Source organism: Paramisgurnus dabryanus, chromosome 13 (assembly GCF_030506205.2).
Source record: "Paramisgurnus dabryanus chromosome 13, PD_genome_1.1, whole genome shotgun sequence".
NCBI classification, from domain to species: Eukaryota; Metazoa; Chordata; class Actinopteri; order Cypriniformes; family Cobitidae; genus Paramisgurnus; species Paramisgurnus dabryanus.
The window spans coordinates 32027079-32043486 of record NC_133349.1 but is presented as its reverse complement, the minus strand read 5'-3'; the positions used below and the strand labels follow the sequence as shown (position 1 = coordinate 32043486).

The 16408-nt window shown below is 36.0% G+C and overlaps 1 protein-coding gene across 1 annotated transcript; it reads right to left on the bottom strand.

Moving 5' to 3' along the window:
* Positions 1-538: 538 nt before the first annotated feature.
* Positions 539-1650, bottom strand: LOC141279939 (uncharacterized). The gene is made up of 2 exons (XM_073811503.1): positions 1603-1650; positions 539-1498 (listed from the first exon to the last, which is right to left on the bottom strand). The coding sequence occupies exons 1-2, from the start codon at positions 1648-1650 to the stop codon at positions 539-541; spliced, it is 1008 nt and encodes a 335-aa protein (XP_073667604.1).
* Positions 1651-16408: the final 14758 nt, after the last annotated feature.

The following is a 16408-nucleotide window of genomic DNA, read 5'->3' as shown; positions in this document are numbered from 1 at the left end:
TGATACTTATTCTTTGAATACTGACACAATCTAGCTTTAAACGTAGGATTGTCGTGATACTTATTCTTTGAATACTGACACAATCTAGCTTTAAACGTAGGATTGTCGTGATACTTATTCTTTGAATACTGACACAATCTAGCTTTAAACGTCGGATTGTTGTGATACTTATTCTTTGAATACTGACACAATCTAGCTTTAAACGTAGGATTGTTGTGATACTTATTCTTTGAATACTGACACAATCTAGCTTTCAAAGCAGGGTTCTGATAATACTTTTGTTTGGAATACTCACAAATTCTTGCTCTAAACTCTTTATCAGTTTTATACTTGGTCTTGGAATACTGCTGAACACATTTTTTAAAATGAAAATTTGTGGAATACTTAATTTTTGATTTTGCAGACTTTGACTGTTGTACATTTAAATCACTCTTATATTTATCTCTGAGGTTTTGAAGTTTTTTTTTCTTTATAAACACTGTCTTTACAGTATTTAGTTTTGGAGTTGTCAATCTGTTTTTGTTTGTATTCATAATTTTCAGAATATTTTGCTTTTTGGCTCTGCAATTTTCTTTGTCTGAAATCTCTCACGTTCTCTTTTACTTTTGCAGTGCTCAATTGGTTCATTTGACTTTCTTTTTCGTAAGCGCTGTTTAATGCTATTATCATCCCCTGCACCTTTGCATGCTTCTGCACAAACATTGTCCTGACTTTTAACACATGTAACAACTTCATAGTGATTACTGTTGCAGTGGTTCAGATATATTGCATTTTCTGTAAATGAATGACCAGTGGGTGTGTGCACATTCCATCTGTCATCATTGAAAGTGAATATATTTATTTTCAACAAATCAGCTGTACAAAAAATGTCTATTTCTGTGGCCCACGATCCAGAGTAATACATTCTACACTGTGTTAAATAATCTTTAACTGATCTGTACTCTTCTCTTAAATACCTGACAAACTTAGAACTGTTAGCTTCAAGATGTTTCACAACTGCACGTCTTATTTTCAGGTGTTTGTCTTCATTGCCACATACTGCATGTGCTATTGATCTGTAAAAGCAATTGCCATCCCCTTTGATGCTCTTTGTTTTACATGGTACTCTTAAAAAACACAAAGTTCTGCCTTGTACACCATTATATTCATTAGTCAGTTGTAAACTTGTACACAAAGCATCCTGATCTACTGATGTCAAAGGTTGAAAAGTAAACTCTTTGTTTAAAGTTTCTCCAATAACAATGTCATCCATTAGGAAATGATCATTTACTTGTTTCAGTTTTGACTCATGTTCATTCTGTGTCTTTATTTTACTAGAATCAATACATTTCTGATTTGACTTTGTTGTACAAAGCTTTTGTGCATTATGTTCATCAACAGAATTACTGCCATCATGTGACAATTTTAAGGAATTACATTTTTTATCACTATTGTAGTTTGATTTAGTACCTCTGTCAATTACTGTTGCATTAACACCAGTCACCTCAAATGTTATTCCCTGAGCATTTAATGACATGGCAAGATTAACAACATAATCATGTAACATGTTTATATCATTACAATATGCTACTATGCTAGTACCACTACCATGTTCATACATACCATGACCACTTCTTGCATGAGGATCAACAACTGCAAACCTTGTACCATCTTTTATGACAGAACATATATTATCTCTAATGTTTAACAAACAAGCATCAAATTGCAACAGAGCCCTCTGAAGTGCTTCATCAATAGACATTGAAAAATTCACCAATTCTTCATCATACACATCAATACCAATAAGTCCAGTATATGAATCCCCATAGTTTATTGAAAATGTTGCATCATACAGTGTGTGCACTCTTGGTAATTCTGCAATAGCTATATGTCCTAGTTGAGTTGAATCACGAATATGTCCTTGTAACCTCATAGATGTGTACAACTCATTTCCATTAAGGAGAACACCATCCAAGTCTTTTGTTGTCCATGTAAGCACATGGACAACAAAAGGAAAGAACATGTTTCCAGGAAAGAACATGTAACCTCATCAGTCAACTCAGTTATTGGCTTGTGAATGGAGTACCGCTGAGCATTCCGCTTTTTGGCAGCCTGGGACCGCCAACAATTTTTCCCACGTGGCATCTGCAGTTTCACTAAAAAAAAAAACACCACATTTAATATGTAATACTAATAATTATTATCTAATACATTACATCACACAAACATGAATAAAACTCTGTGAATGTACATTACACATGTGTGCAACAAGAAAGCACCACCTCATTTTGAGTCAGGAAAAACCCTGGTCACACAATTACCAGTTTTACATGAAATGACTGAGTGTGCTTTAACATTTTTCTCACGTCTTGCAGTTTCACTGACTAATCATTGTGCATGAATCAGCATGAAGTTGAAAAACCCTTGTATATACAGACATAAAAATGTTTTGGAATTCATGAGGACTACGTTTGAAAAACATGAAAAACAACTAAACTTTTGTTAACTATGCATTGATTTATGTGATAAAAATTATTTTAAGTTTGTAGTTACAAAACCAAAATATACATTTATAATAATAATTTCCTTATGACATTATATTCATTACATAATATGATTTAAAATAATATAAAATGCTACTTGTTTTTTTTTTGTTTTGTTTTTTTGATATAGTATTTACAAGAACTAACTTAAAGAACTTATTGTTGCTTTAATATTATAGGCTGTGTCTCAATCAAGTCACTTGTTTAGTAGTCATGGAGTTTACCATTTTAAGTGCTGTCTTAGCGCTGGGCAATTGGGAACAAAATTAAATCTAGATATTTTTTAAGATCATTTGACTGACTTGCAATTCTATTTTCCCTTTTTTTACTAGTCAACTTAAAACATAATTACAGCAATACTGGACTTACATTCTCTTTCCAATAACTTTCTTTTAATAAGATGCAAGAACATCTGGTTAAAGACACTAAGGGCTCTATCTTACACCCGGCGCAATGCAGCGCAATGCGCGACGCAAGTGTCTTTCGCTAGTTTCCACCCTAATTTTCACGTTTAGCGCCGTGTTGTTTAAATAGCAAATGCATTTGCGCCCTCTTTTGCGCCCATGGGCGTTCTGGTCTGAAAAAGAGGTGTGTTCAGGCGCATTGTTGGCGCGTTGCTATTTTGGGGCAAATAAAATAGACTACGCCATTGACCAACTAAAACCTGGTCTAAAGTCTAAAGTCAATGGCGCAATATGTTTTTTGTTATTTAAAGAGCGCATTAGTAATATGCGCCTATAAACCGGACGACAACGCGCGTGCACTTTGCTTACACACACAGGGACGCGCACATACGCAGCAGCACATTAACATTTTTAAAAATATGAAACATTGCAGGATTAAATTGTTAAAGATTATTTTTGTTTATATAAATACACAACTGATTATCATTGGATCTATCAGAATTAGCCTACCTATTTGCAGTAGCCTAATGATGAATGAAATTGGATAATTATTTGACCAATCGTGCCAGTAAACACATCTATTTAAACTGACTTGTCAGCTTGAGAGTGGCTACAACCAAACCAGATTGATGCAACGCGGACAACTTAACGACTGACTACGCCTACTGAACATGTAATTTAAGCAAAATACTCATTGAACTCCTCTGTTAAATATCAGTGTCTTTGATCAGTAATGTATTTTCGAATTGTTTAGCTAAATTGAGTACGTAATGGGCCAAAGAATCATAAGACGAAGGAGACAGAGGATCTACCGGCCAAGGTCCACATACCTGTCCCTATCCGAGATGGAGTGTCGCCAGAAGCTACGTCTGTCCCGCCAGGCAGTAACAGACCTCTGTCATCTGCTGGCAGATGATCTCGATACAAATGCATATTGCCCATATGCACTTCCCGTTGCTATTAAAGTAACCGCGGCACTACATTTTTTCGCGAGTGGGTCATTCCAACATCCCTTGAGTTCAATTGGAGGCATATCCCAATCTGCAATAAGTTCGGCCATACATGCAGTAACATCAAGCCTAGTCCGACATGCGCACGAATTCATTAAATTCCCAATGACGCCTGCTAGCCAAAATCTAGTAAAAGAGGGGTTTCGGGCTAACTTTGGGTTCCCTGGGGTTGTGGGTGCGATAGATTGCACGCACGTGCAACTTCGGGCTCCGTCAGAGAATGCTCTGATATACCTTAATCGTAAGGGAACCCATTCCATCAACATCCAGGTGATTTGCGATGCGGCATGTAAGGTTACACACGTATTCGCAAATTATCCTGGATCAAGCCATGACTCCTTTATTCTGGCCAACTCTGTCATTCCTGCAGTCTTCCAGGGTGAGCCACCCCTGGACGGGTGGCTGTTAGGAGACAATGGCTATCCATTAAAGACATGGCTGATTACACCGTATATCATGCCTACAACAGGGAGTGAGGTGTTTTTTAATCGAAAACACACGAAAGCACGATCTGTTATTGAGAGAACGTTTGGCATACTGAAAATGCGTTTCAGGTGTTTGGACAAGTCAGGGGGAACATTACAATACAGTCCTCAAAAGGTCGGAGCATTCTTTGTGGCATGTTGTGTGTTGCATAACATTGCCATACGACATGGATGTCTCTTGGCCTTAAATGAGGATAGATTACAGGATTTTAGAAGGCGTGAAGCTGAAATGCATGTGCCGATGCCAATTAACCTAAATACGCATGCAGCAGCACGGGCTAGGAGAGATCAGCTGGCAGAAGATCTGCTTCACCTGTAGCCGAAGTAAGCTCATTTTTTTACTTTTAAAAATAGCAAGTATTGCATATATTTTCAAATGTGTTTAATGGTACCCCACAGATTAATTTTATATGATGAATTTAAATATCTGATATTATGAGAACCATTTATAAATAATAGTTAGAGCCATACACTCACAGCGCTGTCCAAGCGCTGTCCAGGTGCTGAAACGTTGCGGCTCTCCGTTACAAATAAAGCATTTGTTGCAAACCTTTTTTTTATAGTTGTGAAGTTGTATAAAAATTGTCGTATTTTTGTGAGTGATGTTATTACAGAGTTACTCATTCTAATGTTATTATTTAGCCTGCTCAATGACTGAAAAAAACGACGTTTAAAGGGAACCACAGTTTAATTGCAAAAACATAAACATTTTAATAAACAACAACATTAAACTGATGGTCTTCTCCCTCCTCGGGTTCGCAGGCGGGAAGCACCACGGCGGGACGGGCGACGGGAGGGTCCAGGAGCATTAGAGCGCAGTGTGGTCATCAATCGGGTGGACTGAGAAGATCCGGTGGACGGGGGAGGTGTTGCAGGAGAGGTTATGCGCTCAGCTGCTTCAGCGAGCCTTCCTACACTGTCGGCGATGCGTCCGAGAGGCAGCAGCATCATCTCCAAACGGCTCAAGCGTGTGTTCAAGCGCCGCACACTTTGATCGTGTCTCCTCAATTCCCTCTCCAGCATGTTAAAGCCGGCTTGCTGGAGTGCCAGGAATGGGTGGTCCTCCTGGTGGATGTTTCCCCGTCGTGATCTGTGTCGCCTTGCCTCTCCTCTCAACCCTAATGATGGTCGTTCCACTGTCTCTTCTTCCTCCACATGTACCTCCTGCCTACTGGGTCCGGCCGCCGAATCGTCAGCCAAAGGAGCTGCATGACATTTATGACAATTTATTTCATGACTTTTGTTTGTTTAATAAAATATTTTCATAAGGAGACCAAATGTTTTGTACACATTGATTTATCATTGCATTACCTTGGACGCCCACCTCGAAGCCCCCAAATCCCTCAATGCTTTCAGCACTAAGGGTAGAGGCAGCGATGTCCTCTGCTGGTGTTAGGTCCGGAGGGGCTGTAGATGGCCCACCACCTGTGGCCACTTGCTGCCTTTTATTTGCAGCAAGTTTTTGTTTTCCCCGTCTCCTGACATCGTTGTACCTTTTTCGGCATTGTACAGCCGTTCTTGTGATGCCAGAAGACGAGGACACAATAACCGCTACCTCCTCCCATGCATTCTTTACCTCGAGGAGCTTAGGTGGAATACGGCTTGTCCCGTAGATGATCTGCTCACGCGCTTTAACCTCGCGCACGAGCAGATCAGTTTCCTCGCTAGAGAAGCGTTCAGATTTTCCGCTTGCAAATTCCGCCATTTAAATAGGGAATCGGCATGGCGCCAGCGCAACTGGATTTTAAAGGGGATGAGAGCTGAGATTCTCATTGGTTTATTGCACGTTACGCCCAAAACACACCCATTACTCATTACCAAAATAGACACCACCCGTTTCGACTTTGCGCTCGACGCACAAACCATTTTTCTCGTCGTTAAATTAGCAAAAGTGGGTTCGGACACGCCCATTTAGACGTTGCGCTGTGCGCTTTAGACAATGCGCTTAGATCGTTAAAATAGAGCCCTAAAGTTTTAATCCAAGTTCACAAAAAGATACTTTTCAATATGGTATAAAGTAGTATAATTTACTTTTTTTTAAATATCTATCATGATGACACAGTTTTCAGTTTTGGGTGAACTATCCCTTTAAGTGCAGTGTCATAATCTCACATCGCATATTAAACGAAACTTATTACTATTATTATTTTAAACCATTCTCCTATGTTTTGTTTAAAATTGAATTAAAATTCTCATTAATAATTTTGTCAATAATTTGGTTAATGTATGCTGTAATGGACTTCTTTTTATCATTCTTTAAAAGGAATCTGTTTACACAAGTCATTATAGTTTGCAAATCATACATTTCTAGTGACACGAGAACATTGCAAACGTTTTGGATGCGCTATGTATTGTTTTCTCGGCCATTGCATTTCATGCACACGACCACTCAACTGTGCAGACACAACGGAGCATCTGCACTGCAGTCAGCGCAGACTTATATGCAGCTATAATTCAGCAAGTACAACTGCCGCGTGAGGTATACGTAATGGTTTCAGTCCTCTGTAACTTTGCTTGTTGCTTTTGAAGAAAAGGGCTGAATCAGCTGATAGACAGCACGAACACGCGAGCCAGTAACACGCACGAAGAGGGTCGCGCTCTCTACAGCGTACACAAAACAAAAGCGCATAAAACAATAAAACCTAATTGGTTTCAGACCTCCGATATTTTGCCTGGGCGGTTTAGTTTTAAATGCAGTGTAATCCTGCTAATCAGATGACGTCTACACTGTTTAAACCGTGATATTGACGATCCCTATGTTGCCTTGCCAGACGTCTCTGAAGCTCTCGAACCTAAAATTGCACCAGCCAACTAAAACTTCATGAAATGCGAAATAACTTTTATGAAGACAAACGTTTTAAGTTCAAAGCAGCAAACCAATAGAACATATCAATCTAATTATTAATGTTATACAGTAAAAAATATCACTACAAGAATAAAAACGTGGCGTTGAATTTTGTTGTAAAAACAGTGCAAACATTAAAAGAAGAGCCAAATATTAAAAGAAAAGCAAATCTAGAGGACTAAATTGCATGTTTATTCACATTTAACCTTGACAATCTCTGTGGCTGTTTCACATTTCTCATCATTAAACGCTATGGGACAGTTTCCCGGACAGGAATTAGCTTAATTTCAGCCAACAAGGCTTTCGTCAGGGCTTGATGTGTTTGACAAACAGCTCACTTCCTAGTTAAGAACAGTAATCAATAACAGCTATCAGTCAAGGGATTAGCTTAAGCCAGGACTAGACCTGAGTTTAATTGGGAAATATAACTAGTTTTAACAATCATGACTTACTAAAAACATTACTTATGTGCAGGGTGCGATTTGTGAAAAAAACAGAGGGGGAATGTTTTTATTTTGTCATGAGTCATTTTGTACCCACGTTTTAACTTCCGTCCATAATAATTTGACTTGTGTTTGGTTTTTTTGACTGTTTTCAATGGTTATGAGCAGCAATATGAGAGAGAAATTTGGTAATCATTGTCCGACCTAAACAAATCCATTATAATATTACTTATATATATATATATATATATATATATATATATATATATACAGTATATATATATATATATATACAGTATATATATATTAATAAAAATAATTATATTTGAATTTACTAAGTTTACATGTAGGGTAATAATAAAGGAGACGAACCATAGGTGATCTACAGGAAAAATATTTTACATAATAATAAATTTGATAAATTTATAAAAAATAAATAAAAACAGACAATTTAACAAACAATTAGTAAATTTTTGATTTTTTCACATTTAACTCATCCGAGAGAGAAAGAGAGAGAGAGAGAGACGGCCAGAGCCCAGAGCAGTTGGCAGAAAGTACACAGCAACACTCATCATTAATTCACAAAGACGGACACATTCTTGGATATTACAGGCGCAAGATATAATAAACAACATAAATGACAACGCTTATAGGTGAAGTAGGTACAACAATCTTCAAACGCTACGTGTGTAGAAATTACCGTAAACGACACAGTAGGCGCGCATCAGAATCTGAATCACGGCTGACTTGACCGTGTTTTTTCAAACCACGGCTGGCTTGACCGCGGTGCGGCGGATGAGGAAAACCAAACCAGCACTAAGCATTGAGTCAAAGACGAGCGTCGGAAAATTTTACAAGGCTGACTGAAATACAGTCATAGATAGGCTACACTAAGTGAAATGAGACCAAAATGATACATACCTTTGCAATTCGTTTTAAACGGTGTTCTACGTAGTACGCTACTAATTCTTCTGCTACTGTGTCTTTTCCTCCTGCTCCTCCTCTTCTTCTTCTTCTTCTTCTTCTTCTTCTTCTACTGGTTTTATGGTGTGTTGCGAACCAATAGGTGCATAGTGGTGGAGTGTACGTCATACACTTTTTTTATGAATACGTCAGTGAAGGGCATAAGTGCCAGGCCCAGGGTGATCAAATCAAATTGGTGGCTGGCCCATCCAGTCAGAAGTGACCAAAAAAGCAAAACAAATCACACATAAATTTTCTCTAATAATAATCGCTCAAATAGGCGTGATTCAGAAAGAATGAAATATTTATATAGAACGTTTCTCATTTAGCATTTGTTTCCTAACCTTACAAATGTCAACCTTTAAGCCATTTTAAACAATCTGAGCACAATACGTGAACAAGCTGTTTTCACACAAACACACAGGCACACACAAAGACACACTTTCCAAAAATAACAGAAACACAGTATCTCTGTGCTTTACATGACACATAAACCCACAATTATCTCGAAATACCACAATCTTGGCAAGTATTCCCAGTCAGTACTAACATGTATATCATAGAATTTAAAGTTAAACCACACATGTAAGTCAAAACGACCATTAATTCGAATTTTAAAACATAATTTTTAATATAACTGAAATGTTAATAGTACATTTCTAAACAAGCATATGTAACTACACCCAATACAAGCATAACTTTGTTACATTTACACGTTTCACTATTCGAGCCAGTAGACAGCAACATGCATCAAGTATGTTTGCTCTGAAATCACAAAAAAAATGATCCATGTGCCTCAATTCTTTCCCTAGCTCCCGATGTCGTGAATCAGTATATCGTGTACACAGGTTCGGGCACTGGTAAGGACCCTAGCTCACTTGACTTCGGGACAGTGTTCACTTGTTTTCCTGTGACGTGGCTGCTTAAGCGCGTTGTGATTATTCACAGCTGTTACTCAGAAACAACCGGCAAAACCAAAATCTCTCTGACTTAATTTTAAACAGTACATTGTGAAAAACGCTGTTATCATTCTCTTACATATCCGTGCATAAAATTTAAGGAATATAATTACATTTTAGATATAAAAAATATTTTACAATTTTAAATACATATTATTATTTTAAATATTGATTAGATTGTGATCCCTTACTGTCTAGTGATGTCTATTTATATTTAAAACTAAAACAAACGTTTGTCTCTATAAAAGTTTTCACATTTCATAAAGTTTATTGAGTTCATATCACAAAAGGTACTTTTTTTAATGCTTTGCATATACTTACTGAGAACACCATTACAAGGGTAACATCTATGTAATATTTTAAAGGTAACTTCTTTTATCTTGTTTGACAATATTTGTGTGAAAATTACCAAACCTTCTTCCAATTACTGTCATATTGCACCATCCATTTAAAAGGAGATGCTGGAATAGATTTTCTATTTATGAGTTTACAAACAAATAAATTATCAAATTTGTCATCAGAAATCAAAACTCCTCCTATTGTAACATACTCTTGAAATAAAGACGTAGAGTTAAATGTTTGTACCCCTTTCAAAAGAGTATTTATACCACTTGGAATTGAATTGAATACAGTTAAAAACTCTTTTGATGAAACTCCACAATCTTTTTTTTTTTTTTTTTTGAAAATTCAATAAAGGAATAAAATTGACCATTGTCATCTATTAGCTGATTCACAAAATAAATGTGATTTGAATACCATCTCTCTAAAAATAAAGATTTATTTCTGTAAATAATATTCTGGTTGTTCCAAATAAAACATCAGTGAGGTAAGAAATTGTGTTTATATATCAGCAGCCATGATAACAAAACCTGCTGATGAAATTTTGCTAATTTAATAGGCAATTTACCAAGTAAGCACTGCAACAAATTTTCCTAAAAACAAAATTGGGGACAATGTTCTATATAGAGTCTGTTTCTTTGATGGATCTTTTTAACCAATTTATCTTTAAAATGTGGTTAAAAAGGGTAAAATCAACAACTCCAAGACCTCCATCACAAATTTCATTTCTTAAAACATCTTTCATAATTTTGTGTCACTTATTTTTCCAAATAAAGTTATATAATAATTTATCTAATAAGGTACAAAATGACTTAGAGCAATCCAAAACCGAAAAAGATATGATTCTCTTGATAAGCCCTCTGCTTTTGATAATAGCACTCAACCAGTGAGAGACAAATCTCTTGCCAGCCAAGAATTTAACTTTCTTTTAATCACATTATAATACATTATAGTTCATATCTGAAAAGGCCATATCAGGATTAAGAGATATGTTATCACCCAGATAATTAATAACATCTTTAAGCTGAATTCCACAAATTATTGTTTTATCAATTTTTTTAATGACATTATTTCACATTTTGAAAGATTGAAAGAAAGGCCTGAGAAAAAAAATTGAATGGTCTCCAATGCTATAGGAACCTCTGATTGATCTTTTAAGAAAAAACTTGCGTCGTCTGTGAATTGGAAATATTTGATTTCTTTATCATTAAATCTAATACATTTAATTATATTGTTTTGAGAAACCATTAAACTTAAGATTTAAGTCACTAACAGAAAGAGGAATGAGAGATAAGGCAACCTTGTCTAATTCGCTGTCTAATCAAATGCTTTTTAGGGAATCTAAAAACATAATTAAAGCAGGATCCAATATTGCTGACTCCCTGATCAGTACCCTGAGTACTGAACAAGGGAGCTAATTAAGACACACCCTATAAAACGATTTCCGGGGCGTAATGCTTTTCATATCATATCTCGTCTTGATTTCTTCATCATGGCAGATAAACCACAACCATCCACGTCTGATCGACATCAAAACAGTGTGTCTGGATATCTTCACTATGTATCAACAATAAAAATATCTCGTAACAACAAGAAATATTTTAATGCTATACTGCAAACAGGGAGAGACGATTATCACGACACTGTCATCTTCTCTCCTGAAAAACACGCGGACATGGCAACAGCAGCCAAAAATAAAACTCCTGTTAAACTGACGAACACACAGAGAGCTGTCAGTAAGTACAAATTTCACAGTAACATCTTTTTCTGAGAAAATTTGCATTACATTTGATTTTCTGCCACTAGCATAGCAGTGATATGTTATATGGTTTAAGTTTAAATAGTAAGTTTACTATTTTATCTCTTAGGCTCATTTTAACAATTTGTTTCCTATCTACAACATAATAATTTAAAATGTTATGAAATTAACCAGGTTTTATTAAAACCGTAGTAAATACCGCTCTACCTGAAAACAGGTGATGGCAATGTACTACTAATCAAAGAACCGGCTTTACTAATGAGATGTGCGTGACTATCATGTTTTCATGTAAAATGTTTTCTTTTTTTTAGGCCTCAGACACCAAGACTCATTTGATATCAGGTGTTATAGAAATACCATCATGGAGGTAACACAACTGAACTTCCCAAACAAAATGCCAAAAGAAACCATGCAGCTAACCATAGCTGAAATAAAAACACTCCGTGAGCGGCAACCGGTAATAATCCCTTTTAATTCTATATCTCTTTTTTTACCATCCTATAACTTTTTGTTGAACTGTTTTATTATTGTATAGCACTGTTTTTAATATATAAATATATATATTTATTACTTCGTTTTTTTAAATATTTTACCATATTCTTCCCTCAACTTATATATGAAGAGTATGGTTCCAAAACGCAATAAATCCATTTTGACAAAATTCGGTCCACACGTGTTTTCTATACCAAGAAAGAGACAAGATGAAAACCACTATTTTCTATTACAAACTTTCACATAGCATGTTTAGGCTATAAAAACATAAAAAAATTCAAAACCATAACTTGATTTTCAAATATTTATTATAAAAACGGATTATTTTTTCCACAAAGTGCAATAAATCCATTACTTTTTTCAAAATGCTATAAATCTATTCACTTAATGTATAAATGTGCACTCATCTTTGCCCTTTTATTTTCATTTAGTTGAACAGTTGTATACACTGATTAAAAAAAACACAATTGCATTAATCTAACACTTGTCATATTAAGAACACTGTCATTGCTGCGGTTATACTTTAAGTCGTCGCTTAACATTTTTCACAGCGATCAGCTGTAAAATGTTCTGGTCCTGCTCAATTTTCGTTGACTGAGTAAAATAATGTAAAGTTTTTCACAAGATCCTCTCGGGTCAATGTGTTATCATGCACCAGTTTCCCGAGTGCCTCTCAGGAAAATTATTAAATGTTGATGGCTTGCATTTCGTTCCCGTCACAAAAAACCTCAGGTTTATCAATGCCATTAAATTATTTTTATTTTTTTTTGTTGATCACGAAGTACAAAGTAGATGAGGAAAACTGGTATCTCGTGTATTCAACGCACCGCCATTGTTTATATTACGTGGATTTATTGCATTTTTTGGAAAAGGAGCGGCGTTTGTACGTTTTGGGGAGGGATGACAAAATAACACGGCGGATATTGGATTTTGCGTAAAATTAATTACTTATACATTCTGACCTGATATAATAATAATTTTGGCAGTAGCTCGTTTTTTTCAAAAATGGCGTTAATCGCGTTTTGGAATCAAACACTTCATATATACCTCTCTTTCCTCAATGCCCACACTTAATCTTGTACAAATTGTCCATTTAGCCTAGTATCATTCATTCCTAAGGATCCAAACAGGGATGAATTTTGAAGCCACCAAACACTTCCATGTTTTCCCTATGTAAAGACTGTTGCATTGGTACTTGCATTAGTAAGTATGATTGCACAAAATGTTTTTAAGCAGATAAAAAATGAGAACTATTGTATGGCACAACAGCACTTAGTTTGCAGCACTTCAACCTCAATGCACACAGAAACATCACCCCTGACATTGTGCCACCATACTAACTCGTATAACTTCTCATGTAACAGTCTTTAAATAGAGAAAACATTAAAGTGTTTGGTGGTTTCTAATTCATCCCTGTTTGGATCCTAAGGAATGAATGATGCTACACACTGTACAACAGTTAACTGCACACATTGAGGAAAGCAAGATGTGTATATATATTTTGTCTAAGTTTAGGGAAAAACATTGTAAAATATGGAAAAAAATGTATTTTCCGTTTTTAATACAGAAAAAAAGCTGAAATGTACTGAATTTTGTGAAAAAGGCACTTTAGTTTGCTGAAACACAAACTACCAAACACACTTTATTTCAAGTGTTTTAGTTTTGAAGTTGCTTATCAATAGTAATAGGGCTGGGCAATAAATTGCCTGAACCACCATAGTACAATGCATACTTGCAAAGATGTAAGTACTTGTTTGTCTAGTAGAGCGCACCCTATTGGTTTCTAATGGTGACCCAGGTCACTCAATGTAGTGACACCGGCCAATGCCACACCCCCTTAACTTCAGGCGGCGGCAGTCACGCTGTGTCTTCACAACATTGCGTTTTGGTTGTTTGTATTATAAATGGACAAGAGACACATTCCCATTTACATTTGAAGTTTTTAATCTCTTTCTTCTGTCGATTTGCGAGTTATTAAAACGCAATCGGGAGAAATGACACGTTTAAACTACGCGCAGCCGTGCACTTATAACAGTATGAGATTTTAAAGCTGCGCTTGTGTTGTTAACATGCTCATTTCAAAGCAATTGATTTAATAACCTCGCGCAACTTTACACCGTCGCTAAATAAAAAAGGCGGAGAGAAGACGCTTTAGTTTTATAAAAGTCTAAACTTTGCGCCGTACCCTGCTGAAAAACCAGCATCAAACCAGCATGGACCAGCATGGGAATTATGATGGTCTATGCTGGTTTAGCTGGTGGTCACAACATACCAGCACCAAAACACAACATATGCTGGTATAACCAGCATGGGATGCTGGTGCTAATGCTGGTTTAGCTGGTGCTAATGCTGGTTTGTTGCTGGTTTAGCTGGTGCTAATGCTGGTGCTGATGCTGGTTTGATGCTGGTTTAGCTGGTGTTCACTAGCAAACCAGCACCAAAACACAACATATGCTGGTCTTGCTGGTATGCTGGTTTTTTCAGCAGGGTACACTGGGTTTGTGTTATAAAAACGTTGTGCACTACATTAAACATTAGCCTACATCGGTATGTTCTCAGTCAAGTAAGTTATTGTCTTTCAATGGTGATTCACAATACAGTAAGTTGTGTACATCACAAAATAGTGAAAAGTTAATAAACAATGACTTAAGTTTCCCTTTTCAATACAAATCCAATATAACGTTATTCTCGCCAAAAGAGCAAACAATGCAAGTTTTATGCGTTTTGTTTTGTTTGTATAAAGTTATTTATAATAAATCAAGTTTTCTGTATTGCACTGATATCAAAATTATCTTTGTCACATCTATATAAGTGTTGATTACCACATTTGTGAGCGATCATTGCATTCCACTGTATTTATTCATATACAGTATATTCTGTTAATGTGTATATAGTGTATTCTATGTACAGCACTGTAGTATGATATACTGTAGTATGTGTACTGTGCTATAATATACACCTAAAGAATATCAGCTGATATATCATTATCAGCCTTTTTTTACTCCCTAATATCTGTATCAGCATCTGCCTGAAAAAACGCATATCAGTCAGGCTCTATGTAATCACAAAAGCATGACAACGACATTAAAGCAGAAACTTTAACAAAGTTTTAATTGACAACACACACTCTACATGGCAACAAATGATCAGGCTGATACATAAACCCGATACCAATGTGTTTAAAAATACTGTAATTTGTCAATACCAATCTTTGTTATTTCAGGAACCCTCTTGCAAACAACTATTCCTATTTTATACATTATTTCTCACATTTTCTCATGAATATAAAAATGGATATAACACTACAAAACTTAAACTAAAGTACCTGACATTACAGATTACAAATGTACAAACTCCAATACCCTTATTAAACACTTTCCAAAACTAAGCTTTATACACTATTTTTATTTACAAAATTGCAAACTATTTTATATACAACACTAAACTAATTTTCTCTCATAGGTATACAAACTGGAAGCAACAGTCTGTAAAATGGACGAATCCACAAAAGTTATTGAGCAGAGAAGTGCCGAATTAAAACTTTGCTGGGTCCAAGATGAAACTGGAGCAATTGAGCTTGCACTGTGGGAATCCCAAATCCCAATGGTACAAGAAGGAGAAACCTACATGTTCACAAATTTAGCTACAAGGATGTTTTCTGACACTTTAACACTAACATGCACACATGGAACAACTTTTGAAAAACTCCACAAAATCAAACACCTTCCTCCACCAACAGACATACCACTGACAAAAAAACTCCTGAAAAACATAACATCAAAAGTGAGAGGTGCTCAAATCTCCATGAATAAGTACTGTCCAAAGTGCCGCACACCACAAACCACTTTGCCCAAAAAACCCATATTTCAAAGATGCAGTGGCTGCAAAATACTGAGGAACAGTGAGACTTATATCACCAAATATAATGGAGTTCTGGAATTAGAATCCATTGATGATACATTTACAATCTCTAACTCCACCTTGCAATCTTTCTTGAATCATCTCAACACACAAAATACAGACCAACAGGACATTGAAGAAATACTTTTAACCAGAGGACCATTTGATATCACATTTACTGATGAGAACCATATAACCAGCATTAAAGAAGTGACTAGTGATCAACAACAAACAAATGATGAAAACGACTCAACTGAAAAAGAAGACTGGGAAAAGGAATCAACATC

Bases quoted from the DNA above. Each gene is read 5' to 3' on its own strand.
- LOC141279939 (XM_073811503.1), bottom strand. From the start codon at position 1,650: ATGGTACAAGGTTTGCAGTTGTTGATCCTCATGCAAGAAGTGGTCATG. The intron at 1,499-1,602 runs GTATGTATGAAC...TTAAATGCTCAG, and splicing joins TCATGCAAGAAGTGGTCATG to GGAATAACATTTGAGGTGAC.